Source organism: Sorex araneus, chromosome 3 (assembly GCF_027595985.1).
Source record: "Sorex araneus isolate mSorAra2 chromosome 3, mSorAra2.pri, whole genome shotgun sequence".
Classification (NCBI taxonomy): Eukaryota; Metazoa; Chordata; class Mammalia; order Eulipotyphla; family Soricidae; genus Sorex; species Sorex araneus.
In genome coordinates, this window is record NC_073304.1 from 84117222 (window position 1) to 84145036 (window position 27815).

Genomic DNA, 27815 nt, shown 5'->3' on the forward strand with positions numbered 1-27815 from the left:
TCCTGAGTGCAGAGCCAGGAGTGACCCCTGTGCATCGCCAGGTGTGACCCAAAAAGCTAAAATATATATATATATATATATATATATATATATATATATCTAGGATGGTTCTGTACACTGGATTGAATATCCACTAAATTTTATCTATAACTTCAAAGTTCTCCTCTTGCTAGTTTTCTTAAAAATGTGGAATTAAAGACTAAAGCTACCAAAAAAATTAAAATTTAAATGTTTTCTTCAGGTATTAGTAGATGCGGTATTTGGGGAATCACTAAATCCGGGGGAAAAGTTGACTTTTTATATTAATGTTCTAAAAAGCTTTAGCGAAAATTTATGCTAGATAATTGGTTGTTTTTGTATTTTTCTTTCTAGGAAAATTAAGTTTTGTTAATAGATGGGAAGTATTCTCTGCTGTGGATTATAATAGAAATTTAGGTGAAGCTTCTGTATATTCAAACCGAAAAAAAAACACAAGATGTTTATTGTTTTAGAGATCCTAAGACCTTTTATCATATAAATATTACACAAAGAAAACGTACAATACATATATATATATATAAAACACCTTTACAATTTGTACACTTGGTTTCCTTGCAATTTTACACATATTCTATCTTTAGACAGAAATTCACAAATTCAATTAAAAGACAAGTCATTTACCAAAACATAGACAGATAATAAATGTGCTCAAACTTAATTTACAGCCATACAAGATGAAAAAATTGGTAGATCCTGGACTTGATAAAATTGTGTTCCAGATTATATTTGTGGATTCTACTATTACAGTGGAGGTCAGTGTGAGTTTTTACACAGTGTTCTTCAGCCCTTGCTGGGCTGTAAAGGCCTGTGTTGAAACTACTCTTCATGTGTGGTATATTCTGAAATGATTAAGATCTTCTAGCCATATTCATGCACCTGTGGTCCTATGAATTCCTTTAGATCATAGATACCTGCAGAGAGACTAATCTGGGGACAGTATTTTGGAAGGGGGTAAAAAAAATGGGGGGGGAGTCATGTGACTATTTAAAGAAACTAAACTGTACTACCTTTGGTCAGGAAGGTATCAGGACAAGAATAGTGAAGAATATGCTTTTTAAAGCTTGTCATAAACTCATATTTGTTCATAAGATCCGTTGTAAAGTGCACTTATAAGTTTGTATACCTGGTGGTGCTGCTCTGGTTATGAGTTTCATTTTAGAAAATGGCTAAGATCTGTATAAAAGTGATTCAGTTAATATTCAGTACCAGTTATGCAAATGGAATTGGTCTGAATAATCCAGGAAAGCAATATTTTTAATTCAATTAAGACTTGGTATTCCTAGTTTTGAAACTTTTGAGATTGTATCCTTAATAGTTTGTCAACTCAGTTTAGTTCAGGGCTTTCCCAACATAGAACGTAAGTTTCCCTCCCAAGAGAAAATGATCATAATAAATTTTTTAAGAGAACAAGAAGCTGACAAATGAGTTTGTAAGCGGTTGCTCAGACAACTGAATGTGCCAGTTTAACACAACTCTCATGAATAGACAACTCACTTGACATTTACTTGTGATCCTGCCAAATGGTAGTTTACATCATATGCAATTTTTCATCTTGTTGCCTATGGATCTTTATTCTTATCAATTTGTGTAAATGACTAAAAGTAGTTTAATTCACTAACACATTTTTATATAGAAAACAAAAAATTCTAAGCCACATACATGCCTGATATACATGCTATATACATATATACATTCAGTTACTGAAGCCTCTGATCCAATTAGCTTATTTCTAAATAGTATCAGTACTAAAGATAGTAAAAGCACAAATGTAAGTCAAAAGAGAACTTTAGAAATAGTTACTTTAAAAATAACAGAACGTGAATTAAGCAGACTCCAAAATATTTTAAGTCACAAATTCCTAATTCTGACCACTGAAGACTATATGAGGACAAACATCTTGTTCACATTATTTTAGCTAATCAGTCACACCCAACGTAATGGTAATAGCCATGTTTCCAGTTTCTTAATTTGGTTGTTTATTTTATTGTGACTTATGATTGTGAGACTAAAACTTACAAGCTGACTTGCAACTGGATCTTTAGTAGGCTCCTAAAATGGTTACATATTTAGAAGTTCATTTCTAGGTAAATAGATATGTATCATATATATATATGTATATGAGGGTAGTGGAAGGAGAGGGAAAGGGCTAATGATTGTATCTGAGGTAGTAAAGGAGAAACCAGATTCATGAAAAAATGCTGCACTATTGAGAAAGTAAATCTACTTTTACAGAACATCGGTGTTTTTCTGTAAATGAGCTTTTTAGATAGAACAAAGTAAATTCTAACTTACTTCACAAATCTCATATCTGGTGACAAAAACAAACACATTTTCCAGGGACTTTAATTCTAAGAAGCAGTTGGGAAAGTCACGTGAGAAACCACCTTGTCAGGAAATCACAGTCATGTGTTTCGTTTTGCATGCTTTTGAAAAAGTTTGTGGTATGATTGGCAAAACTCTGCATTTGATCAGCTTTTCTTCACATTGGTACAGCTGATTAGGTAAGAAAACACTACCACATTGTTAGCAATCTCAGGTCAAGGAAGGAGTTGACTGAATTTTGATTTTTTTTTTTCTTTTTAAGTTCAATTTTAAAATCTGTGGTTCCCTGTTTGTGTTCATCTGTTTAAGAAATGTGAGTTCTGATGTACTCTTCTGTAGAATATGCTCCTTGATTTTCTGGGCTAACAGTCACCCTGCTCCATTTGAGCTAAGACATGATTGCTTCTTGAAAGCCGGAGGGTTTCTATTTTCTTCTGTGCATACTTCAGTTGGGTCTTTAAAGCATCGTTGTCTGCTTTCAGGGTATTTATTTTCTAAAGTGAAATGAGAAGGAGTTATATTAATAAAGTAGCAATAGCTAGCAAATGAGTTACAATACCGAGAACTACACTGAACTGGTACCTCTGAATTCATCTGGCTAAAAATTAAAACTTCTGAGGATAGTTATTTTTCTCTGCATACAAAATAACAAGATGATGCAAACTGCAGTGAGTTTTTGTTTTTTGCTCCATCAAAGATAGGAATGTTTAGGATGCAGAATAAATTGTTAGTAAATGGATAATGAAAAAAATTTTGGATATTATATATAGGAGACCATGACTTACACAAAGATTGTCTGGTCAGGTTTGAAGTATGAAAGCAGTGAATCAGAATGTTGTATGAGATACTACAATTTATTCAGTTCTCCCTACTTGCCCCCAATAATTGAAAACTAATGGGATCTTATAAAGAATTTTACCCCTCGAGGGTTCTTAAGAGATTATAAATCCCTAAGTGGGATTTAGCTATCTAATTTGCAGTTATTTAATTAGAGATTCAGAAGTTAATTTCAAGTCTTCTCACTCTGAATCTGGTATCTTGCATGATATTAATTTCTCAAAAAAGAATATTTGAATGATTTCTAGGTTACTTTGGAATACACTTGACTTATTTCTCAGCCTACATTACATAGATACCTGTGAGCTAGTATAAAATATCAAGCATTTGCTGTATATTATATGATACACCAGTTAGACACACCACACATGGATAGTATGTTTCAACCTCAGAGCAGCAGAAGCTTAAGTGGAGGTGTTCTGAATTCAGGTATATCCAACTTTAAATCTTTGCTCTTGCTTTTCCCATACTGGATTAAAGAGACATACCATGCTTACAATAATATATCGTAAAATATTTGAAACCAGGGAACATCATATCTTGCTTTATTCCCCCCTCAACAGTGCGATTTGATAGAATTTCTAGGGTTCTCTATGTCACTGGAAAATAAAGTTTTACTTTTCTAATGTGGCTGTTTTTTCTTTATCATACTTAATTGCTTTAATGAGGACTTCTAATACCACGCAGAATAACAGTGGTGAGAAAAGTGGGGCTGTGCTGCTCAGGGGTGAGCGCTTGCCTTATTTGGGTGGGGTCTTGCATTCTATCCCAACACCACTAAGGTGGTGAGTCCTTTCCTGTTCATGAACTTAAACTTAGCAGAGTTGAGGGCTTATCATATATGGCTTTTGTTATGTTGAGGTGTGTACTGTACTATGTTGATTGCTTTGGTCTCCATAGGGTAAATCCCACTTAATGTTGGTAAATGATGCTTTATTGTATTAGTGTGCTAATAATAATTTGTTGAGGAGGATCTTCACATCTGAGTTCATCAGGTATATTGGCCTGTAATTTGTGGTTTCCCTTCCTGCTTTTGGAGTAAGGGGAATGCTGACCTTATAAAAGAAATTTGGAATAATTCCTCTCCACTTTTTAAAGAGAGTTTGAAAAGGATAAATATTCAGTCTTTGAGTGTTCAATGACTGTGAAAGTGAATTGTATGGTCCTGGACTTTGGTCTGTTGGTAGTTTTTTCATTATTGGTTCAATCTTATAAGATTGATCCTAGGAATTCATATGTCCTCCAATTTGCTGGTAATAGTTCCAAGTAATGTTTCCAGTACTTTACTTTGTACTCTTTGCTAAATCTCCTTTAACCCCTTCCCCCCCTCTCTCACACACCCCTTTCAACAAATTAACTCTTGGAGTTGGAGGGATAGCACAGCGGGTAGGGCGTTTGCCTTGCACGTGGCCAACCCAGGTTCGATTCCCAGCATCCCCAATGGTCCCCTGAGCACCACCAGGAGTAATTCCTGAGTGCATTAGCCAGGAATAACCTCTGTGCATCACTGGGTGTGACCAAAAAAGAAGAGAAAAAAAAGAAGCTCCTAATTTCATCACTCATTTTTGGTTTTGAGGTATACTTCAGTGGTACTGGATATCAAACCCAGGTAGGCCGCATGCAAGTTTCCTACCCAGTGTACTACCTTGCCTGCCCTTCATTACTCTTAGCTGTCACTCCTGGAAGTTAGACACATACTTCTAGAGGAAGGGAATCCTGATGTCCTTGGGCTGCTTCACTAAGTACAATATAAGCTGGTTTGTTTGTGTTGCTACATCTCCAACTTGATGTTTTAGAAAAAGTTGGCATTCCTACTCTTTAAATAAAATGACTAATACTGCTGCAACTGATATCATTGCTCTGAGTCTCCTGTTCCCATTAGAAAAAGTCTGTGTAAGCTCACTCTCACTGTGAGCTTTATATTCTAAACAAAAGTAGGCAACTGACTCTGAACTGCATTTGTACAGCCACCAGTCTCCTACTTTCCTCCTCCATTCATGAGGTGCCAGCTGTACAGTTGTGCTGTTGAAACCTAATAGAAGGAGCTTCTGGTAGCACAGTTGTTACCATTTTCTAAGTTATATGGCTATAAATTATATTTTATTTGGCACCAGCTACTGTTGATTTAACTGCTTAAGGATCCGCACATTTCCCTCAATTTTATGAAGGAGGGAAAGCTTCCTGTAGTGATCAATACTTTTTTTTTTTTTTTTAACACAAATCTCACTTACCTCCTAGGAAATGCCTATGAGGGTGCTAAGACAACTCTTGATGGGAAAGATTAACACAGACCTGTATAGGAGAGGATTTGGCATGTTCATCACCAACAGGCGTAATGTCCCCATGGTGAAGCTGGTCAGCAGAAACTGGGCTTCCTCAAGAAGTCTGCTGTGACCTGAGCTTTAGCGCTTTGAAATGGTCCTTCTGCATTGGGAGAAGACCCTGTGTATCCTGTTCTCTTTGTGTAATAAGAACCCATTGGCTTCTCTAGTAGTCGGCCCAATCAGAATCCTCACTTTACAGGCTCTGCTCTGGTTTACACCCATTTCTCTCAGACTGAAGGAAAGGAAAAAAGGTAGGTACCTGTTCCAGCTCTTGGTAGGTTGGGAGTCTGAAGTGACGGAGCTCCTCCTTTGATTTTATGAAGGAATCTTTATTTTCCCACTTGACAAAAGCCCGCTTTCTGATCAAGACTGGGCTGGGGCATGGAGATGTGGGACCAGGAACCACATCGAGTGTATCTTGGGCTGTCTTCCTTGGGGATGACAGCACAAAAGGGCCGGCAGAGCCCTCACTTCCAAGCCAAAGCAGGGATTCGGTCTGTGTGGCCTTGTGGGCAACAGTCCTCCTCAGCCGAACAGAGATCTTCTGTGAGGACACGCCCATGAGCATGATGGTCCGGTCTTTACTCTCCTCGCTGTGTTCCACGGCTTCCCCATTATGGAATGTAAAAGGTCCTCCTTCCTCAGGAGCTGGAGAGAGATACAAGATGCCTGAGTCCTCCAACTCAGGAACTCAAACTCAAGACTGACTAGTGAATGAGTTTCTTGCTGTGACAGGCCCAACTCAGATTCATTTTCTGGCAGGTTAGGGAGTCCTCCCTAGAAAGCTGAAATCAGAGGCTTTCTAGCCAGGACACGACTGATCACAATGGTTTCTGGACAACAGAGAGTTTTCTAATTAACATCAGTAGTGGCCTCAGTGAGTGGTTCTAAAATTAGCCCACTCTAAGGATCCCAGCTTGATTTTATCTTCTTAGGAGCAGACGGAAGATAGGAAACATATGATGTCGCAGTGAGGCTGATAGATATTGCTGGTAGTTTTGATCTGATGAGCCAATACCATCAATATAATAAGAAGATCATATTAATAGTCAGTTTTTCCTCATCACTAGCCAATTTTGACATGGTTGTCCTTTCTGTGCCTGATATATCCGTGATTGCCCTATGGCTTACTGGCTTTAGAAGTCCCTGGCCTCGGGCAGTATTTGAGAAGGGAGAGGGAGTTGGGGCTTGAGGATTGGGCCCTTTCTAGTTCCATGCTGAGTTTCTAGCCTTCATGTTTTTCTGCCACCTTTCTTCCATGAGAACTTGCATTTTACATGACTACCGTATAACTCTTAAAATAGGTGCATGATAACTAGACCTCTTCTACAATGGCATTTGTGGTGATTTCACGGAAGAATAGCAAACATAAAGGTAGCATTTTCTCCAGAACCTACCATGGAGCAGGTCCCTGGCTCCTAGTGAGCAGAGGTCGGGTGCTGGCCCCCCAGGAGTGCTGTGCTCCGTGAGAGCTGCTGCATTCTTGGATCGCTTCTTGCACTCAAACACAACCAGGTCCTTGCATTGTTTGTGGCAGTTCATCCCACAATCTGTGAACAAGACATTCTGGTCAGGAAGTCTGTACCTCACAAGCACATCCGTGTTCTATTCCCTGGTCACATAACTGTCCTGTCATCTGCAGCGAGGCCCTCCCACCGTTCCTAATGACTGCACTCTCTCTGGGTCCTTGATTTTTGTCTTATCAAAATCCTGACCGTGAATCTCAACAAGCAGCTTCTGTTTTCCTAGAGGGAGAAGGTGGGGTCTTGGCCAGCCTGCATTATACTGCCCTGGAGACCCCTGGTTGTGCATTAGGTCTTATCCTTTCATCTGTGTAGTAAAAGCTCTCTCCACTCCTGACTTTTCCTGGTCCGAAGGTATGTAAGAAGGAAAGCTGACTAGTCATTCCTAGTCCAAGAGATGTTTCATGCCTTTCACTGGGAGGCCTCCTTTCTGTCACCACTTGCCATCCCTAGCCAGGGCCCTAGGGGAGTAGTAGCCAGGGGATCCCAAGGAAGCCAGTGTGGGAGATGAGGCGTTGGGAATGAAATGAACAGCTACTGTGGGTAAAAATGCTTTAAGAAACCCTTGAGACCAGGCTTAACAAAGCCAAGGCTTACCTTTACATCGATATCCTTGTTTGATGACGCCCCAGAGCTGTGTGACAAATGACAATGCAACACATTAGTCACTGGGATGGGGGGAGGGGCTCAGGTGCTACCCTCTGTTCATCTTCCCTCTACCTTAGGAGGGAAACTAGTTTTGTGGGGTTTTTTTGTTTGTTTGTTTTATGTTTTCTCCTCCCTGACTTTAAACTGAAGTTTGTCATGATCAGAGCCCAGTGTTTTCAGGGTCTCATTGATGGCCCTTGAAGTGAATGAAGCAAAGGAAAAACTTAACCTATGACAAACTAAAGTGGATAGGGCCAGACAGGAGAGGCTGAACCCAGATGAATTCTTTAAGGCAGTTTCATTAGGGGAAAGAGTCGGGCAGGTTCTCATGTTTTCCTGACACTTGAAAAGGCATGCAAATTCAATACTCTTATACAATACTTTAGAAAAATATCCCAGATTTCATTATTTCTTTAGCACTTATCCCAGACCTCATGCACCAGAAAAGAAACAAACCAGGAAGAAATGGGAAACAATGCAAATTAAAAGCCACACTTGAAATCTGGATTATTTTAAATGTTTGCTTATGCTCTAAAACTAGAATGATTTCAGGGTCATGAGTCTTGCTTTTAAAAACATTTAAACCAGAAGTTCCCAACTTACTATTGTCCCTCTTTAGAAAAAGAAAAGCACCCAATTCCCCACTGGAAATCTAGTTTCTCCAAGGGAGTAATCCGAAAGATTCCCCAAAGCTACCTCCGGGATCATCTCAGAGCTTCACCCTGTGGCAATCCCACCCACTCTGGAAACACTGATTTAGACTATCTCCTAAACCTCCACACTGTGGCACTCTACGAACAAACAACTTACAAATCCAGCACAGTTGTCACAGAAAGTGGGCTTCAGGTAGGTGGTCTCTTGGAAGTTATGAGGAAAGCCCAGACCCAACTTTGAGTAGATTGAGCTGGCCCTCATGAAGTAGGCTGTGATCTCATCTCTGCTAATGAGTCCTTCCCTGCAAGCAAATGACAAGAGGATGTCAGTGTGGGCGACAGAATAGCTACCAGCCCTAAACACTCCCCTTTCCTTGAGTAGGACCGTTACCTGATATCACTTCCTTATGTGAGGGCCTCAATAATAAATACAAGGGATGCATGCAGTAAGCAGGTGACAAGGCATTCCTCATTTCCACAGAGCTATTTTAGCCACTGTCTAAAACTTGAAATGACAGAGAATGTGTGTCTAGAGACTAGAGGAATACAATGCTTCAAGGTTGTTTTTTTTTTTTTTATGTTACACGATACATATCTCACGGAACACATTTTTGGTTTCATATAGAGACTTGAGATACTTAGTAACTTGATAAAAGTAAACATGCATGCAAGGCACTAGTTGTTTCAAAGGAGGAAGACTAAACTTTTTCTTATTTATAATTGATTATTTCTAAAATTATTCCGCATGGCAGAGCTTGGCAAGCTACCCATGGTGTATTGGATATGCCAAAAACAGTAACAGTGGAGATGTTACTGGTGCCTACTTGAGCAAATCGAACAACGGGAGGACAGTGCTATGATAGTGGTACAGTGCTATTCCTAAAATGGCAGAATTTTCAATTTAAGCATTTTAAAAAGCATGGTATTTTTATTTGTTTCTTTTCTTTTTTTCATTTCATACCAAAGATTTGTGGTATGAAATGCAACCTTTTTTTCAGGTGCGGGGTGAGGTGAGGTGGGGTGGGGTGGGGTGGGAGTTGGGTCACAGCTGGCTCTGTGCTCAGAGATCCCTCCTTATGGTTCTCGGGGGACCTTATTTGGTGCTGAGGAGAGAATGGGGCCAGCTGCATGCAAGGCAAACCCCTTACTTGCTGTCTCCAGTTGATGATTACTCTTAGCCCTAATATCCATTAAGTGGCCACACAGCAATATATCTTCGTCTACAGATGGTTCTTATAACACACGCATAAACCCTTCTCATCCGCTGACTCCTCCCCTCATATTCCCAAACCCCACACCTCACCTGTCTTTGTCCATTACGCAGAAGGAAAATGGGAAACTTGCAGCAATCTTTTCAAACTCTTCTTGAGAAATGTATCCATCCTGGTCATGATCATAGTTCTTGAAGACAGACTGTTAAAAAATTGTTTTTGTACTCTGGGCTTACGCCTGGGAATTCAGGAGGGGATTGTGTAGGATGGCGGGGATTGAACCAGGGGTGGTCACATGCAAGACAAGCATCTTGCCCACTGCACTTTCATTCCAGCCCCACTGCACTCTCTCAAAAGTTTTTTTGGTGACAAAGGGAAAGCCATCTTTTCTCCTTTCAGGAGCCTAAGCAACTGGGTCAAAGCCTCTCAGCCTGAGAGGAACAGGAAACAGCTACGAGGATGCACTGATCACCCCCTCCACTTGCTGGTGTGGCCAGGTGCTTCTACTCTCGTTAACCCCCAAGCCCTGTTCTTTGTCCTCGTAGCTCAGTGGCCAGAAATGCTTCCTCCACTCCAGCATCCTTTCATTACTCCACTCAGCTAACCATCTCTACGAGGCAGAAAGGAATGCAGCCTCTTCTCTGACGCTTCCTAATGCTCTTCTGTCCGCAAACCCACCTTTGTGCTCCATCCTTAGATCTTTAAGAGGAAAACTTTTTTTTTGGGGGGGGCAGGGAGTATCCCAAGTGGTGCTCTGGGGTCCCGCTGGTGATTCTCAACCACCCAGACCAACACAAAGACGCCAGGCTGCTTGGGTCCTGCAGTGCCAGGGATCACTCGGGCCACCTCAGCGATGCTCGGGGGCCCAAGTGGTGGTGATCAGACCTGGGTCAGGAGCATGCATCCTAACTACTGCTGATTTCTAAGAGAAATCCTTTCTTAATCCTCACACCTGCCCCCTACTCCCACCCCATAGGAAGCCTAATGTTTGCAAAACGTACCCTTGGAATGGAACTGTTCTGCTACAACATGAGGACTGGTTCCCTGCTTGTCACTTTTGTGCTTCTACCACCTCCCCCTCCTCTCCTCCTCCCCCCTGCCCCACTCAGTGCTGCCCCTGACACAGCTAAGCCAGGCAGTGTGCTGCTTTTGTCACTGAAACCCAGTTGTACTTACATCCACCATCCTCTGGACGTGTTTGCTTATGGTCTTTGGGTCAGGTTTAGGAGACACTCCAGAGGCCCAGTCTACCACTACTGGCGGCTTTGAAGGTGTTAGTGGCTAAAACAAGATCCAAGAGAAATTCCCGTAACCACCACGAAATATTATAACACACTGCTCCATCCTTCCCCACCACCGTGATGGCTCTGCAGGCAAACCTCTACCACATGCAGCTGAAGTCTCAATCCTGTGGCTAATGCCAGAACTGTGTGGGCCGTGTGCAAAGTGCTCCTGACACTGTCTCATCTGCTGGTCCCCTAAAGTCCAGAGTTTGCATTCCACTCCTTCCTCATCAGTTAAGGAAGCTATACTAAACTGGAGTTAAGTGGATTGATCATTCACAGTTTGTTTCTCTTCTACTTAGTAGAAATGTGGATGAGAAGACAGTAAAAGGCAGGAAGATATACAAGAAAAGATCTGAGGCCTTGACAAGCCACAATGGAATCTCAGCCTAATCTAAACTCTAACGACAGGGCACATACCCATTCCGGTAGATGCTCTAAAACTGGAACCTACCAAGTGTTTCAAACATCTTTTATTATAATAAGACAGAACTTAATCGTTTTATCTGAGGGCCAAACTAAGGTATGGTCAGGACTTATTCCTGTTTCTGCTCCCTATGTGAACCAAACCAGGATTGGCTGTCCAAAAGGCAAGCTAATGAATCCATCCACTACCTCTCAGGTCCCTGGATCTTTTTGTGGAGAGAGGATGGCATTTAGCTAGCTGGACAAAGTGCAATTCTTACAGGTTGATCATTTTTCCCATAGACCACCCTTTTTTTGAGGCTCGGAAAGTTCCCCAGAGACAGGATTATCAGTCCTTCAGAGGAAGACGTTATTTCACCTGTCTGCAGAAATGGTGAGCCCAGCTCAAGGAGAAGGTTTCTACCCTATGCTATGCCAGGGATCATCACAAGGGCTCCGGGGCTGCTGACTGCTCTTCTTGCCCCAGATGAGCACCAAGTGCTGGGCTTTTCTACCGAGCTAGAAGGCTTCCCTCAGAACGTTAGCTTCTGATCAGTCTGCAAACTCCTTTCACTCTCACCACCAAAAAGCACAGATTAGAAGGAAACACTGAGGTGGGGTCTCTAATCAATGGCCCACAAATAGATGTCTCTGCCTTTCCTTCTGATGCTGTTACACGGTGTAGAGCATGCCCAATTCCCCTACACACACATCCCAGCACCTTCTCTGTTGCCAACACAGGGTGTGACACACCTGAGATCTATGGGAGCAGCTTGGAAAGCGCCTTTAATACTCAGGGGTCTCTCTCTCTCTCTCTCTCTCTCTCTCTCTCTCTCTCTCTCTTTAATAACGTAGGAGTTCTGCTATTTGTTCATCCATTGATTAAGCTGATTGAATTGGGCATGAACTCCACGTTACGGTTTTGGTTGTTTTTTAATTGTATCACCGTGAGATAGAGTTACAAAGCTTTCATGTTTGAGATTCAGTCATACAATGTTGGAACACCCATCCCTCCACCAGTGCACATTTTCCACCACTCACATCCCAGTCCTCACCCTGCCTCTATGGCAGACGATTTCCCCAATGCTATCTCTCTAATTTTGGGCATTATGTTTTGCTCGAAATTTCCCACCACCGTTCAAGCCTACTTCCAGAGGCAGATGCTAAAGAATTTAGTTTCCATTGCTCATTTTGAGTATCATGAGAGCTCGCATGGCCACGATTGTAAATGTAAATTTCTAGATTGTAAATGATTGTGTTCCAGAGACATTTCTGTATGGCGCAAATTCATTTTGGGATTCAATTGGGAACACTCAGGAGTCTTAATATGGAAAACTCACGGGCGCTCTGTGGTTCCTGGGCTCCCTGGCATAGGAGAGCTCGTAGATTTCATCTTCCGTGTAGTAGAGATCTAGGGAGAGCTGCAGATTAAATGGAGCAGAACAGGGGTAACGATTAGGTGCTGTCCGACATTCCTATTTCTTTCTTTTTTGCTTCTCATTCTGTGGTGGCTTATTCTTCTAAGCTCTTAGTGGTTTGTCTTAAAATTCAAAAAGGTAGCTGTAACATCTGTTATTGCTATAGAGCAAGAGTTTGTGTTTTTGGTTTTGGGTTTTTTTTTTTTTTTTTTTTCTTTTTGAGCCACACCCTGCAATGCTCAGGGGTTACTCCTAGCTCTGCACTCAGGAATCCTGGTAGAGCGCAGGGGACCATAGAGGGTGCCAGCGATTGAAGCCAGGTCAGCTTTGGGCAAGGCAAGTGCCCTACCTGCTGTGCTATTGCCCAGCCCGTGACTTCTTTTTAGTTATGAAGTTTTGAAAGGCAAGATGCTGTGATTTTAAGCTGTTAAACAGAGTTAGTATCAAAGCCTTTAGACAGCACTTAATAAACCCAAGACCCTATCTCACAGCAGAGGGAGTGTGCACAAGGCATTTCCCTGGCCTGAAATTTAGTGTTAGTAGTGAGGCAGTGAGTTTTGTGTCTTAGAATCAGAACACTGAGGAAAATTGAGGGCTTGGAAATAAGCTTCACATCCTCGGTAACCATCTTAACCTTGTTCTCCAGGCAACATCGGACTGGCAGGAAATTCTGTCTTTGTGTCGCCAGTATCCCCATCCTGAAAATGGGGACAGCAACACTTGGTCCTTGGGAATGTGGACAAGGATACAGTGAGCCGGGTGGGGGCTGGAGGGCATGGGGGGGGCAGGGGCTCACCGTCAGCAGGTGCACGAGGTCCTTGTTGGCCTCCAGGGGTGGGGCCACCTCCTGCAGCTGCACCAGCTCGTTGATGTGGTTGTACAGGGCCAGCAGCTTATGCACGTTCACCTTCCCATCCTCCAGGTAGTCCGGCATGGCTTCATACAGCGAGATGAGGTCCTTAAGGTGCACCCCCAGGATGGGGATCTTGAAGTGGGTGCACTCCCCATAGGCGCGGCGGTAGTTGTCATAGTTTCTACAGGAGGACAGCAGCTCGGTCATCTCCCCCAGAACCTGCAAAGCAGAACCAGGCTCGTCATAGCACTGTGGGCAAGGGGAGCTGTCTGCAGGCAGCGGCCATCTGCTCCCTGGCCCAGATTGGGCAGAGACGTGCACGGTGCAACATGGGGATTTTAACTGTGAGGTTGGACATGCTGAGTGAGGTGTGCAGGTAAGAGAAAAGTGTGGGTTTTAAGTGTGGGGCTTCTGACATGTTACGTGTGCTGTGAAGCTCTTTGTGGCTTGTGTAGGTCTTGGTGCAGTGATTCTCGGACTGGACCTCGGGCTAGGAAGCAGGGGATAGTCAAGACACAGAAACAATGAAGATGCCCATTGACAGGTGACTGGGTGAAAAAGCTATAGAAGATATAAACCAAGTGGCCATTAGGGAAGATGACATCAGTGAAAGAAATTACCAGATGATTTGTCTCATAAACGACCAAAGCAAACGAAACCCAATAAAAACAACAAAAGCTGTGGTGGGAGCAGGAAAGAGATGGGGAGAGGAGAGGACAGGGGCGAGGTCTGATCCTGTGCAGGGCATTAGGTGGTGTAGTGAGGTTTATACACACATGGGGTGAGTGGGACTCCCAAAACGAGAGTCTTGTAAACCCAGGGGCAATCAATCACATTTTAATTTTCAAAAAGCATCATCTATCTCCAGGGAGGAACTTGAGGTCCTAGAGTTAACTGCTGGCTTGTAACTCACAAACATGCAGGGAGAGAAGGACAGGTGCTCACAGGACAGACCTTTGCCTCCTCAGGACAGGCCAGAGAAGCTGCTGGCAGGACGGAAGTTTACTAATTCACTCCACACACCTCCCCAAGGAGCACGAGCTGCAGACAGGATGGCACTACTTTGGGGGAACCACCACGGGAATGAGGAGCTTAATGTACACAGGTATACTAGTGTCAGACTCCCTCCGTTTGCTCTGGACATGGCTGTATATGGCAGTGTTCCACCAGGTCTTATGGCTCTCGGGGAAGTGTAGGGTGTCCAGCTCACCAGGCGTGTGGAGTAGGAGCGGGGTGACAGAGGAGTAACTCCTAAAGGTGTTATACACCCAGGGAGGAGGAAAGACAAATCTCCTGACTGAGGACATGTGTGTGCCAGTTGGAGGTCTGCAGGCTGCATTTAGTCCAGTCCTTTCCCATGAGGGACAAGTGAGCCAAGAGCCATGAATTTTCTAACCCAACCACACCTGGGATTAAAAAGTGTATTCTGCCCAATTCAGTCATGCAGGATAGTGCTCAGGGCATTTGAGAAAACGACTCCTCAATAGGACACTGTCTAATACAAAATGACACACGAGACTCTCACTTCCAGCAATGTGGGAAAACAGAATGTCAGGGTCCACAGTTACAGACCTCGGGGTTTTCAATGCATCATTAACTCTCTCTGACTTGCAAAACAAGCGGTCCTCAGCTGAACCACTTTTCCGCCCCCGGAAACCATTCTTGGGAGTGAGTGTTTGAGGCAGGAACCAAAGATTCAGTGGCGCACTTGATTCCTATCGGCCAGCCTGAGTATGTGTGTGCAGAGACCCGCAGAGGTCAGAGCAACTCTGTCATTCTTTGAACTGTGGCAGCCCTGTCCTTTGGGGTTGCTTGGAGCTTGCTATTCTGTCTGACAAAGGATGGAGTGGCTGGCCCGAGGGGAGGCCAGGTTGCCACGGGGCCTGGGGAGGCAGCAGAGTGAAGGAGACACCAGCACTGACCTTATTGATCTCATGTGGGACGTGGGAGCTTGTCTCCTTGAGCCTGGAGATGGAGCTGTGGCAGAGCCCCCCGATCACCGCCATCAGTGTGTTAAAGTTCTGGAGCTGGTGGAGCTTCTGTGACACAGAAACCGAGGAGAGCAGAGTCACTGATCATGCCAGTGTCCAGGGGGTCACCGGGTCCAAGCCCAGCCAGTGGCTGCTGTGATTCCCCTGGGACTCCCGTCCAGCCCAGCAGGTCCCCATCACACACGGCAGCACTTCTCACACTGCTGCAGCTGCTCTGGGGCCACCCTTTCCATCGGCAGCGTCACCGCCCCAGAGACCCACAGGACTTGTTCAAACAGATTTCTTCTGTACCCGAGCCCAGATTTTCTGGGGGGTGGGGGTGGTTTGTTTGATTTTTGGACCCTACCCAGTGATGCTCAGAGGTTACTCCTGCTGGTGCTCAGGGGACCATATGGGATGCCAGCGATCAAACTCACGTCGGCCACATGAAAAGCAAACACCCTACCCACTGTGTTATTGCTCCAGCCCCCCAGTTTAAAAAAAATTGTTGTTGTTGTTTTGGGCCACACCTGGCAGTGCTCAGGGGTTACTTCTGGCTCTGCACTCAGGAATCACTCCTATCAGTGATGGAGCCCAGATTTCCTGACACCCTGCACCTGTAATGTACCAGGTGGCCAGATACTGAACTAACCAACCTTCCTTCCTTCCTTCCTTCTTTCCTTCCTTCCTTCCTTCCTTCCTTCCTTCCTTCCTTCCTTCCTTCCTTCCTTCCTTCCTTCCTTCCTTCCTTCCGGCTATGCACAGGGGTTTCTCCTGGCTCTGCACTCAGGAATTACCCCTGGCGGTGCTCAGGGGACCATACTGGATGCTGGGAATCAAACCTGGGTCAGCCTCATGCAAGGCAAACACCCTACCCACTGTGCTATTGCTCCAGCCCCCATTTTTTTAATACTGAGATTATTAGTTTTTAAATTTCGTACTCCTATATGTGTATGATTTTTTACCTACCCGCTGTGCTATCGTCCCAGCCCCCGATACTGAACTTTAGGAAGCGCAAGTCTATCAACTGCTGGAAAAATAGATCCTACAATGCGATATGTTTCACCCTTCGCCCCTTAGGTTAGCCAGATTTTTTACTTTGGAGGGTAAAGGCTTCATTCTCCTATTCAATGCCAGAAGCTGCATATGATGACAGTAAGCAGGAGAGGAGCTAGAGTCGTGGGACTTCAAACCCTTGTTGACAGTATATTTGTCTCGGGCCAGTTGCTTCTGCTGTTCCCCATCCAACAGCAAGCACATTCATTCAACTCAGCCGGGGCTGCAAATCAGCCTTTCCAGCCCCAGGAATGTGCCTTACCTTGTTATGCAGGCCAGTTTGTGGTACCTTCTGAAATATGTTCAAGAATTTAGGTACCTCTTGAAATATGTCAGTAACCTAAATAAACATAAAACATATCCCGACCCCTGAGATGGACTGAGGACCATGATCAGCAAAGGCCCCCGCTGAAGCAGGCCTGACTTGCAGTGTGAAGGAGAGTTAAACTCTGGGTGAGGGAGGTGGCTCGCAGGGCTGAGTGCAAGCTTAGCAGGCAGGAGCCCCTGATTCCATCCCTAGCACCACGGGGGCCTCTGAGCACTTCCAGGAACAAACCCCTGCACCAGGTTAGGAGCAGCACCTGAGATTCGGGAAAGAACCTTGACTTTGTTAAGCCCCTGAGGTTGTGGGAGAAAGGCTCAGGGAGTGATACTTCAAATAGAAATCCATAGCCTAATGAAAGTGCCAGTGACCCACTTTGTGAAGATTTGATTGCTGATGGTGCAATCAAAAAAAACATGAGTGGACCAAAACCACTAAGAGACACAAAGCAAAAACTTTAGAAAAAGAACCCATAACTTCCAGTGAGCGCCCTCTTGCCACTCACACATTGAATCCAATGATTATTTCCCCCCTCCACCCCAATAAACATGCAATCTAAAGTCATCATGCTTATGATGAAAACTGGAAAGACAAAACCCCTTATGCTTGTAACCAGAGGTAACCCATAGTCCCTCTTATACTTAATAGTATAGTTCCAGAAACTTCTGGAACTATTAATTTTGCTTCTCTAGGTAGTTCTCAGAGCATAGTCTCAAAATCATCAGCCTCAGAGTGCAAACTCTCAGTTTCCACCTTTATACCAGAAACCTGATGTGGAACATGCTTGTGTGTTTAATTTTGGTAAATACATAATATTCAATTGAGTATCTTAACCCAGCTAACCATCTCAACCAGCCAGTTCAGCAGTATAAAGTACACTGGCAGTTTTGTACAACCAACCTTCAGTAGTTTTGATGCAAAGCTGAAATTCAACTTAAGAACTGAAAACTTGGGGCTGGAGCAATAGCACAGCGGGTAGGGCGTTTGCCTTTCATGCAGCCAACCTGGGTTCCATTCCCAGCGTCCCATATGAGCACCACCAGGAGTAATTCCTGAGTGCAGAGCCAGGAATAACCCCTGTGCATCGCCAGGTGTGACCCAAAAAGCAAAAAAAAAAAAAACAAAAAAACCCTGAAATCTTGGGGGCTGGAGCGATATAGCACAGTGGGCAGGGCATTTGCCTTGCCCGTGGCCAACCCGGGTTTGAATCTCAGCATCCATATGGTCCCCTGAGCACCACCAGGGGTAATTCCTGAGTGCAGAGCCAGGAGTAACCCCAGTGCATTGCCAGGTGTGATCCAAAAAGAAAAAAAAAAGAACTTAAAACTTAAGGGGTAAATTTAAATTCCAATTTAACCAAATTGGGAAAATTGGGGATGAATTTACTTTTTTGGAAAAGAATCATCCCAGAGCTGGAGTGCTAGTACAGAGGGCAAAGCACTTGCCTTGCATATGGCTGACTACCGAGCATCCCGTGTGTCCCCAGAACCCGGTAGGAGTGATCCCTGAGCACAGAGTCAGGAGTAAGCCCGGAACAGCACTGGGTGTTCAGAAACAAAGAAATAATCCCATTAATCACTCCTCTTCCCCACCCCAAGACTATTATAATAAATGGAAAAGAGCAAATGTCATTCAGTGCACAGCAGATGTCCAGATAGCTAAAGACATACAAGCAGCTCTCATGGACAGACTAAGGGGACTTTGGTAGAAGGGGAAATAATTACCTTGAAGGCCAGGTGGAAAATCCTGATCACTCACCTGAGCCACCTGGATGAATTTGATGAAGACTTCCGCTCGAAGCTGTGGGGTGGGGCGGCTGAGAACCATCAGCTGCACCCACTGGGAGATACCATTGCACAGGGCAATGGACCGCTCCATTGTGGGGTTCTCCTTCACGCAGCTGTTCACCAGGTAATTCTGGTAATCGGAAAACTGGGGAGAAAGAAACCATTGCTGGGGTGCCACCCTGGTGTTCTGGGAGACCCGAGGGCATGTCACCTCTGCTCCACTGACAAACTGACCCTTCTCAGCCTGCCTTTCCCTGCACCACCTACACTTGTGGGTGAGGAATTCTTTCTCATTCTACCTGTAATGAATGTGCTCTCTCTACAACTAAAGCCCAAGTGGTGGTGGGGTGGGGGTGGTGTGTGTGTGTGTGTGTGTGTGTGTGTGTGTGTGTGTGTGTGTGTGTGTGTTTTGGAGAGGTATTGAATCCCCAGCACTAAGTATGGTCCCTGAATGCTACCAGATCATTCCTAAGCCCAGAACCAAGAATAACCCCTGAGACCTGAGGAGTGTGGTTCAACATCTACCCCCACCCAATATATTTTAAAAAATTAAGAGTCAAGTAGAAAATGAAAATCTCAGAAATAGCTCCAGCTCTGTTGTTGAGGAATAAAAACAATTCTCTCACAAGATTCTAATCTCCCTCTCTCCCAGATTTTTTGGGGGATTTGTTTTGTTTTCTTTTCTATTTTGGGGACTGCATCTGGTGACGCTCAGGAGTTACTCCTATCTCTGCACTCAGGAATCACTCCTGGTGGTGCTTAGGGGACCAAAAGGGCTGTTAGGGATAGAAATCAGGTCTACCACATGCAAGGCAGATGCCCTACCCACTGTACTATGTCTCCGACTCCTCTCCTGGATGTTTCTGTATTTAAAAATGAACTGATAACATCTGCCCTAAGATCATGCCTCAAAAAGGCAGCGGGGCAGGTAAAAGGATTAGCAGTGACCTCATGCTAAAATAATGAGCAGAGGCCAAGGTCACTAAGGATTTGGTGGTTGGTGGTCACCATTCTCCAGGTGGACATGTGCTGTGATTGACAATGAAACAGTGGGGAGAAACCTGCAGATGTCCAAGAAGGCCTGTGTGAGTGTCCACATCCATTCTGTTCCAGCCGAGAAGGAGGCTGAGCCCAGGGCCTGGAAGTTGCTCCAGCTATTTCCAGCCCTGCCATTTTCGCACTTTGGAGTTTGGTCAGTGAAAGTAGAAGCAAGTGGAAGTACTGAGTCTTATTTGGGAGTGGCAGGGATGGGGGTGGGGGGAAGTGCACACCTGGCAGTGCTCAGTGCTTACTCCTGGCTCAGGGATAACTCCTGGAAGGACCTGGGCACCATCTCAGGTGCTAGGGATTGAACTGGGGTCAGCTGCCTGCAAGCTTAACCTCCATACTATGTTCACGGTTACGAATCCACTTAAAAAAAAAAAAAGATGACAGTTATCTCTCTCCTCTCCCCACCCCAAACTATTGTAAAAGCAGAAAAGATCAAATGCCACTAAGCTCACAGCCTGGATAGAGGTTCCCATTCTACCTCACCTCTGTTGTCAGGGAAACTATTTAAAACTGCGTGGGAAAATAAAAAATGATGTAAAAGTATTTATGAAGGGTCATAAGAAATGAAGGATCAAGATGGCGCTTATATCTACAAACAGAATCCTGCCCCAACTGGGGCCTCTGGGCCTACACTTACTTCCAGGGATCTCTGGCATCTACTTTAGGATTTCCCATAACTGTTCAAATCCTATCCCAGAGTGAAGTCTATTTAGTTAGTTCTTTGTTTGGAGGATACACCAGGTGATGCTCAGGGCTTACTCATGGCAGGCTTGGGAGACCCTGGAGGGTGCTGGGGATCAAACCCAGGTCAGCCGCATGCAAGACAAACACCTTACTCATTGTCTTATTGCACCGGCCCCACAAACTCTAACTCTTTAATAAGGACATTTCCCTACATTTTTGGGTAGAAAATTTGAAAAAATAACTTTAAAAGGTCCTGGAAGCCTAATGATTATTAGGGCTAAAAGGTGTGTGCATTTGTGTGTGAATACCTCACGTCTACCTGTGTGCAAAGGATCAGTGCTACTGTTACCAGACTGAATGCGGGGCTGGGATGGGCTGAGGTGGTCATGGAGACTGGGAGTGGGGGACAGGCACAGGAGGACCAATTAAGAGGTTCAAATGCTTTTCTGGACCAGAAGGAGTCTGTGGTCACTGAGGGGATCCCTAGGGTAAGGGGGTGGATGGGCTGTTGAATGTCTCTGCTACTTTCCTGTCTGTGCCAGGGCAGAGTGTCTGGGCCCCAGGTACCCACCGATATCCTCCGGAAGGACTTGAACTCCAGATAGGTGAGGTGCTCTGAGAGCTCTTCCGGCTCCAGGTGGTCAAAGAGCAGAGACACTTTCCGCTTCTTGCTGGTGTTTGATTTTATCCTTTGAGTCAGTTTCCTGGACCAGTCACGGGAATTGCTTTCATAGAGGCAAACATGTGAAATGGGAGAAGAGAGAGAAAAAGAATCCATCAAAATTACTTCTTCATGCAAACGAATCCATTAATGTTTCCCACAGAACACAGAGCACCATTGACGAGCATTCCTTGGACAAAGCAGTGCATTAACAGAATTCCCTCAGACCAGCTTTTCTCCCGGGGTGGCAACTAGAAGAATCTGGGTGGTTTTCAAGGACGCTTTGGCAGAGCACCGCAGGTGAAGTGCATTGACTTTAGGCTGCAGGGAGCTGTGGGTCTTTCCTCGCCTTTAGTCCTGGATTCTTTGTCTAGTACAGTGTTGTTTTCTTGTGGGGTACTGAAAAGATCCAGTGGATGGTGGTAGCCTTGTGTGCAAGCATGCATGCGTGCGTGCATGCGTGTGTGTGTGTGTGTGTGTGTGTGTGTGTGTGAATGATACTTTTTTTTCAGAAGAGGGGTTGCTAATCCAAATAAGTGTGGGAACTTTTGTTCCAAAGACCATGTTTTGGTTCTAGAATTTAACCTCACAGGAATGTGTAATTCTAGAGAAGCAGCTGTAGAGTGCAAAACCTCAGCAGCCAAGTAGTACTCTCTTGTGGGAAATGAGGGTGGGTGCTAGGATTTCCAGAGTGGGCCAGTCTCAAAAATAAAAACATCCAAGGGAGATGCCTTAGATATGCCTCCAGACCTCATGGCAGGCTGTTTTATTCGGGGCAACCTGGAGGGAGATGAGTGAGGTCCCTCTGTGCCTCAAAGGAGACTGCCCAGGCAGCCAAAAACCTCCAGATCTCAACCAGCGCCATGCTCACAGCCGTTCTTCACCCAACTGGACAAGTCTTACCATGAGAGAATCTATTCCTGGAATGTGGCCTCGAAACATCCATACTTTACATGACTGATATACCAAGAGCAGCACACCACATTTGATGGGGTTTGAAGTAGAAGGCAACCAGTCTTAGACATATACAGATTAAGCACACAAGGCTCAACCTTTAACAACATGCTACAAATAGAAGGGCTTAATGGCTTCTGGGTGAAATTCAATAATCTTCACACACTTTCCTCTAAGAAATCTTTTTGTCTCATCTTCAGCAGATTATTCATAACAAGCAACACAAAATAAATTATTTCAGTTAGGCTTTGGGGGCAGGGTTGGGGCTTGGGATGGAAATATGGTGGTACGATTCAGATATTAAATGGAATCAAATATTGTGAACAATTTTATTAAAATAAAATTGAGAAAAAAAATCCAAGGGAGAACTGCAACTATTCCCAAGCTCCCTTCCAGTATCTGCGGCCCATGCTTGGCACTCCACACCTTGGCAATCCCTGGGTTTGTGTGTGTCCTAAAGTCCCTTCCCCACCTGGGACTGGGCCTGGTCCTGAGCGGCTCAGGCAGCTGCCCTGAGGGCTTCACATTTCAGGCACAGGATGCATTTGAGCCCATGTCTTCTACCTGATGCCCTTTGCATGGGGCCTTTGCCTTCTGCTCTTGGGTATTTGTCACTGGGGACTTTATCTTGTCCCCAATACTCATCAGACTTTTCTCCATGCTGAGGTCATTGCCTGTGTGAAAAGTCTGAGTTCACGGCTCCTTGGAGATGTGAGCTGCTAAGTTCACAGCCTCCCTGGGCAGCTGCGATGGCCTCAGGGGAGGAAGGGCAGTTTTGGCCAGTTCAGTTCAAATCTGGACACTCACATCTGAGTGGTGTCAATGAGCCGGCAGTGCAGCTCCTCCCCATGGGCTTTCACCAGGTCCTGGAACTCCTCCATGGTGTGGGTCAGGCTGGCGTCCATCTTAAACATGATCCAGAACTCCGTAATCCAGTACCTACGTGGTGCGAGACAGAACATGTGATGGAAACTAACATCACTGAATCACATTCCAGTGAGTTTGCCCCACCCAGAGGTTCAGAAAAAGACAAGAGACTGGGGTCCTACTGTATTCTTGGAAATATGGAAAAATAGATTCATACAAAGAGGGAAAGAGGGAGGGAGAGGGAGGGAGAGAACGAGGGAGGAGAGAGAGAGAGAGAGAGAGAGAGAGAGAGAGAGAGAGAGAGAGAGAGAGAGAGAGAGAGAGAGAGAATAGGGGCTAAGGCATTTGCCTTGAATATTGCAGATCCCAGTTCTATCCCTGGTACCATACATGGTTGCCTGAGTCCCACCAGGGGTCAATCCTGAGCAGAGCCAGGAATAGCCCCCTGAGCATTGCCAGATGTGCATACCTCACCAAAAAAAAAAAAACACCAAATCAACAAAAAGTAGAAAAATTTCTATAAGTAGCTTATACAAAGTTGGGTGTGGGTGAGGGAAAGAAAGAAAATCCCCCACTGATAATTCTTTGCCCCTCAACACACTACATATTTGATGGGACAAGGTATGCCGTAGTCCAGACAGCAGTGACAAGGACAAAGGCAGGATCATATATTGGTTGTCCTAAAAGGGGAAACTACTGGCAACCCAAGCATCCAAGAATGGGGCAAGGGATCTATGGACTCTGCTTCAGCATATTGTTATAGTACAAATAAAATTTATAGTACAAATAAAAGTCTTGATTCACTAGAGGGGATATCCTATGATATAAAATAAAGTAAAAACTACAGGTCTCATAGCTTTATATGTATTTAATCTGAGAGTGATGTTTAGAAAATTTTGGCAGGCCAGAGATGTGGCTCAAGTAGAGTCTGTGCCTTGCCCGAGTGGGGCCCCAGGCTTGTCTCTGGCCCCACAGGGCTCCACAAGCACTGCCAAGTGTGACCCCAACAACACCATCATCATCTTCTTGTTTCTTTTTTCTTTTGCATCACACCTGGCAATGCACAGGGGTTACTCTGGTTCTGCATGCAGGAATTACTCCTGGTGGTGCTCAGGGGACCATATGGGATGCTGAGAATTGAACCAAGATCGACAGTGTGCAAGGCAAATGCCCTGCCCACTGTGTTATTCCTCCAGCCCCATCATCATCTTTTTTGAAAAAAAATACAAAGGAAATAATTACTTGGGTATGAGTGACTCTTACTTTAGATAACTCTTTTCTGCATGGCCAGAGAGATATCCCATGAACTGAATACATGCTTTGCATGAAGGAGCTCCGGGTTTGGGTCCTGGCACTCTGTATGGCTCCCTAAACACTGCCAGGAGTGAGCTCTGAGAAGCTGAGAGTAGCCTGCTGCATGTGGGTCCTAAAAAACATTCCTTTCTCTAGTCTCAAAATTCTCTAACAAGGGGTCAGAGAAATAGCATAGCAGGGAGTAGGGCACTTCTCTTGTACGTGGCCAATCTGGGTTAAATCCATGGCAACCCATATGGGCCCTAAGATCACCAGGAGTTATTCCTGAAAGCAGAGTCAGGAGTAAGCCCTGAGCATAGCCAAGTGCAACTCCAAAACATACAAACCAATAAACCCACACAAAAAAGTACTCCACAAAATTCTCTCTAATAGGCTATTTGCTGTATGTCTTTTATAGTTATAAATACAAAGCAAACTTTACTTTTATTATCTTTATCGTCTCCATTTCTCTTCCATATAGCATTTAATGTCATTATAGAGGAAAAAACTTGCAATTTTTTGTTTAGGTTTTTTGACCCATACCCAGTGATGCTCAGAGGTGACATCTGGGTCTATGTTTGGGGATCACTCCTGGCAGGGCTTGGGGGATCATATGTGGTGTCAGGATCTAAACCAGTGTTGCTGTCATAGCTGCATGCTAGACAAATCTCCTAACATTTCTACCATCTCTCCAGCCCAAACATTGCAGATATTAAGTGCAGGCACAACAAAAGGAAATTGTGCATCAATTTTGAACTTGGGTTTTCTCCTCTGTCCATAGAACTCTCGAGACGGTCAGGGCTGGAGGATCAGGAGGGAGTTCTAGTCCCTTGCTTCAGTCTTTCACTGTACCCAAATCTTTCATTGTCTAGGGACTCCAACTCCCAGGCATTACCTTACAAAATAACATATCTTCAGGCAAAGCCCTGGAGAATTCTTTGCCAAGGCATCTTTATAGGTGAGGCTGTGGTTAAGGAAACGGAAGCATCTGTTAACAGAAACCACACAACTGCTCATCTTTGGAAGGATTTCCAAAAACTCTCTCCCCATTCCTGCGTGTGTATGTGTGTCTTTGTGTGTGGTAGTGGATCACACCCAGGGTCTCACCCAAGAGAGGTATGTGCTCGACACTTAGCTCAAGCCCTAAATTACTCTCTGAATGAAACAATTTTCTTGCCTCTTCAATCACAGGGCACAAGCCATCTTGATGTGTTAAAGCTTATCATCACCTCAAGGGTGACTGGTGGCTCTCCCTACTGGGCTGAGAAGGAAGAGAGCTGGCACTGGGGAAAGGCATGGATGACATGGGGTGACATGGTACTGGACAGCTCCTACTGCCAACTGCAGTGTGAGAGAACTAGGATGCCAATGGCATGGAGGTCCTGTGAGAATGGAAGCAGTGACTGGCCTCTGGCTGTGCCTATCAGACCAAGAAGCCAAGTTCAAAACAAAGCAGCCTCTCATCCTTGGAAATGTCTGCAGTGACTGATACACATTGCAGTGAAACAGAAGAAGGAGAATGTTCAAACTATTGTTCTGATAATTAAGAACAATCCTATGAACAATGAGAATATAGAGAGGAGGTCTGTGGATGGACCTCTGTTGTACTGGCAAGTCGACAAAGCTGTGTGACCCATGCAAAAATCCAGTCAGAGATGAGTTGAAGGAGCCCTATCATTTGGAATATTCCAAGAGAATGTTACCAACCTAAGCATGGGAAAGAACAGCAAGGTCCTAGAGGCAGAAGGGTCGTGCAGACAGTGCTGTTAACCCAGGGCAGCACATGCTGGCATTTGCTTCATCTCCTCACTGAGAAAGCAGGTGCCCTCCCTGCCATGGGGGCTGCGGTGACATTGGGTGGCTTCTGCTGAAAATTCCAAATGGTTTGCTGTGCCTGCCTTGTCCCCCATCCCATCCCCTCCCCCCATGCTCAGCACTGGGATGTAGGCTGCCAGTAGTTCTGCACATGTGCTCCCCACCCACAGTGACCAGGAGAAAGAGAACCCCCACAGCAGAAACCCCAGCAAGCTCAGGGTATTTTTTTTTTTTTGAGCTGTATGGAAAGAGTACTGATTGACTGAACAAGTTGGGGAAATGCAAAAATCCACTATTTTGATATGCTGGGTGGAACCTATCATCTTCTATCAACCAGCTAAAATCATGATCATGAAACCATGATCCCGTAAGTAACTGTGATTCTGGGTCCAGAGAATGCCAGCCTGAGAAGACGCCAGTGAATGAACCATGGTCTGAGATTTCAAGCCCTGAAGGCAACAGTGGTCTCCTTCAGTGGGTGGTGGAAATTTCAGGATCAAAGACAGAGAAGTGAACGTCCAGATCACAGTACTGAGAGGGTATAGGCCCACTCTACTTAGAAAGCAATTAGAAATGAATCTCCGGGCCAGAGTGATAGTACAGTAGTTGTGTGCTTGTCTTCTACATAGCTGACCTGGGTTTGATCCCTGGCAGCTCATATGGTCCACTGAGCACTGCCAGGAGTAATTCCTGAGTACAGAGCCAGGAATAACCCCTAAGCATCACTAGATGTGACCCCTCCACCAAAAACAAAACAAAACAATCCCAACAACAACAAAATGAAGAAAGATGAAAAGTCTTGACAATTCAACTGGGGATACTTAGTCCAGTGCCTTAGAGTTATTAACTTTATAATGAGTGCTGGAATATTTCAGATAATGTCAGCTTTATGGCTTATAATCTGAATCTATTAGAGTGGCAAAAACTAGAATTAAGGGCGTCATCTGAAAATACTAGGGGCTGGAGAAACAGTACAGTGGGGAGGGTGTTTGCCTTGAACAGGGCCAACCCAGGTTCAATCCCTTGCATCCCATATGGTCCCCTAAACCCTCTAGGTGTGATTCCAGAGTACAGGGCCAGAAGTAACCCCTGCACACTGCCTGGTGTGGCCCCAAAACAAAACAAAACAAAACAAAAAACTGGAAAAAAATCTGAAATTTGCAACTGAAATTAAAAATGGGAGTTTTAAATTTCTGGACACATTCAATTTAACCAAACTTTTCAAGGCCCCCTAATGCTTGGGAAAACATGCTAAATGTATTGAAATATACAAATATTGTAAGGTGAACTTAACTCCTAAAGAACAATAGCTGTAAAATATACACTTAAAAAAAGTGACTTTAGGAGGTGGAGTGATAGCATAGTAGGTAGGGCGTTTGCCTTGCACACAGCCGACCCGGGTTCAATTCCTAGCATCCCATATGGTCCCCTGAGCACGTCCAGGGGTAATTCCTGAGTGCAGAGCCAGGAGTGACCCCTGAGCATCGCTGGGTGTGACCCAAAAAGAAAAAAAAGTGACTTTAATTAAAACTTAGCTTTTTAAAAATAGTTTTTAAGGTTTAGTTACTTGACTTGATTTATTGCCTATAAAATCTATCCCCGAGGAGCACTAAAACAAGCACCCGCACACATCAATAAAGAAAGTCAAAATAAAAATAAGTCTTGCAGTTAGAGATAAGCGCAGTGGGAAAGACACTTGCCTTGCACAGGACTGACCCAGGTTAGATCCCTGGCACCCCATATGGTCCCCTGAACAGTGCCAGGAGTTAGTCTGAGCGCCACTGGGTGTGGCCTCAAAACACTCCCACACATTCAAGAAAAAACAGTTCAAGCCCAAGGC

The 27815-nt window shown here is 44.6% G+C and overlaps 1 protein-coding gene across 2 annotated transcripts in view; it reads right to left on the reverse strand.

Moving 5' to 3' along the window:
* Positions 1-459: 459 nt before the first annotated feature.
* Positions 460-27815, reverse strand: part of RASGRP1 (RAS guanyl releasing protein 1) — a 72128-nt gene continuing 44772 nt past the window's right edge. For both annotated transcript variants that reach the window (XM_055130275.1, XM_055130276.1), the window contains exons 4-17: positions 25056-25118; positions 22808-22939; positions 20957-21110; positions 18623-18796; positions 15439-15555; positions 13460-13735; positions 12586-12666; positions 10734-10838; positions 9650-9759; positions 8504-8648; positions 7643-7679; positions 6920-7072; positions 5782-6170; positions 460-2855 (exon numbers count right to left, since the gene is read on the reverse strand). In XM_055130275.1, coding sequence (XP_054986250.1) covers positions 2724-2855; positions 5782-6170; positions 6920-7072; positions 7643-7679; positions 8504-8648; positions 9650-9759; positions 10734-10838; positions 12586-12666; positions 13460-13735; positions 15439-15555; positions 18623-18796; positions 20957-21110; positions 22808-22939; positions 25056-25118 — 2068 coding nt within the window. In that variant the 3' untranslated portion in view covers positions 460-2723. The remainder of the gene's footprint in view (positions 2856-5781; positions 6171-6919; positions 7073-7642; positions 7680-8503; positions 8649-9649; positions 9760-10733; positions 10839-12585; positions 12667-13459; positions 13736-15438; positions 15556-18622; positions 18797-20956; positions 21111-22807; positions 22940-25055; positions 25119-27815) is intronic.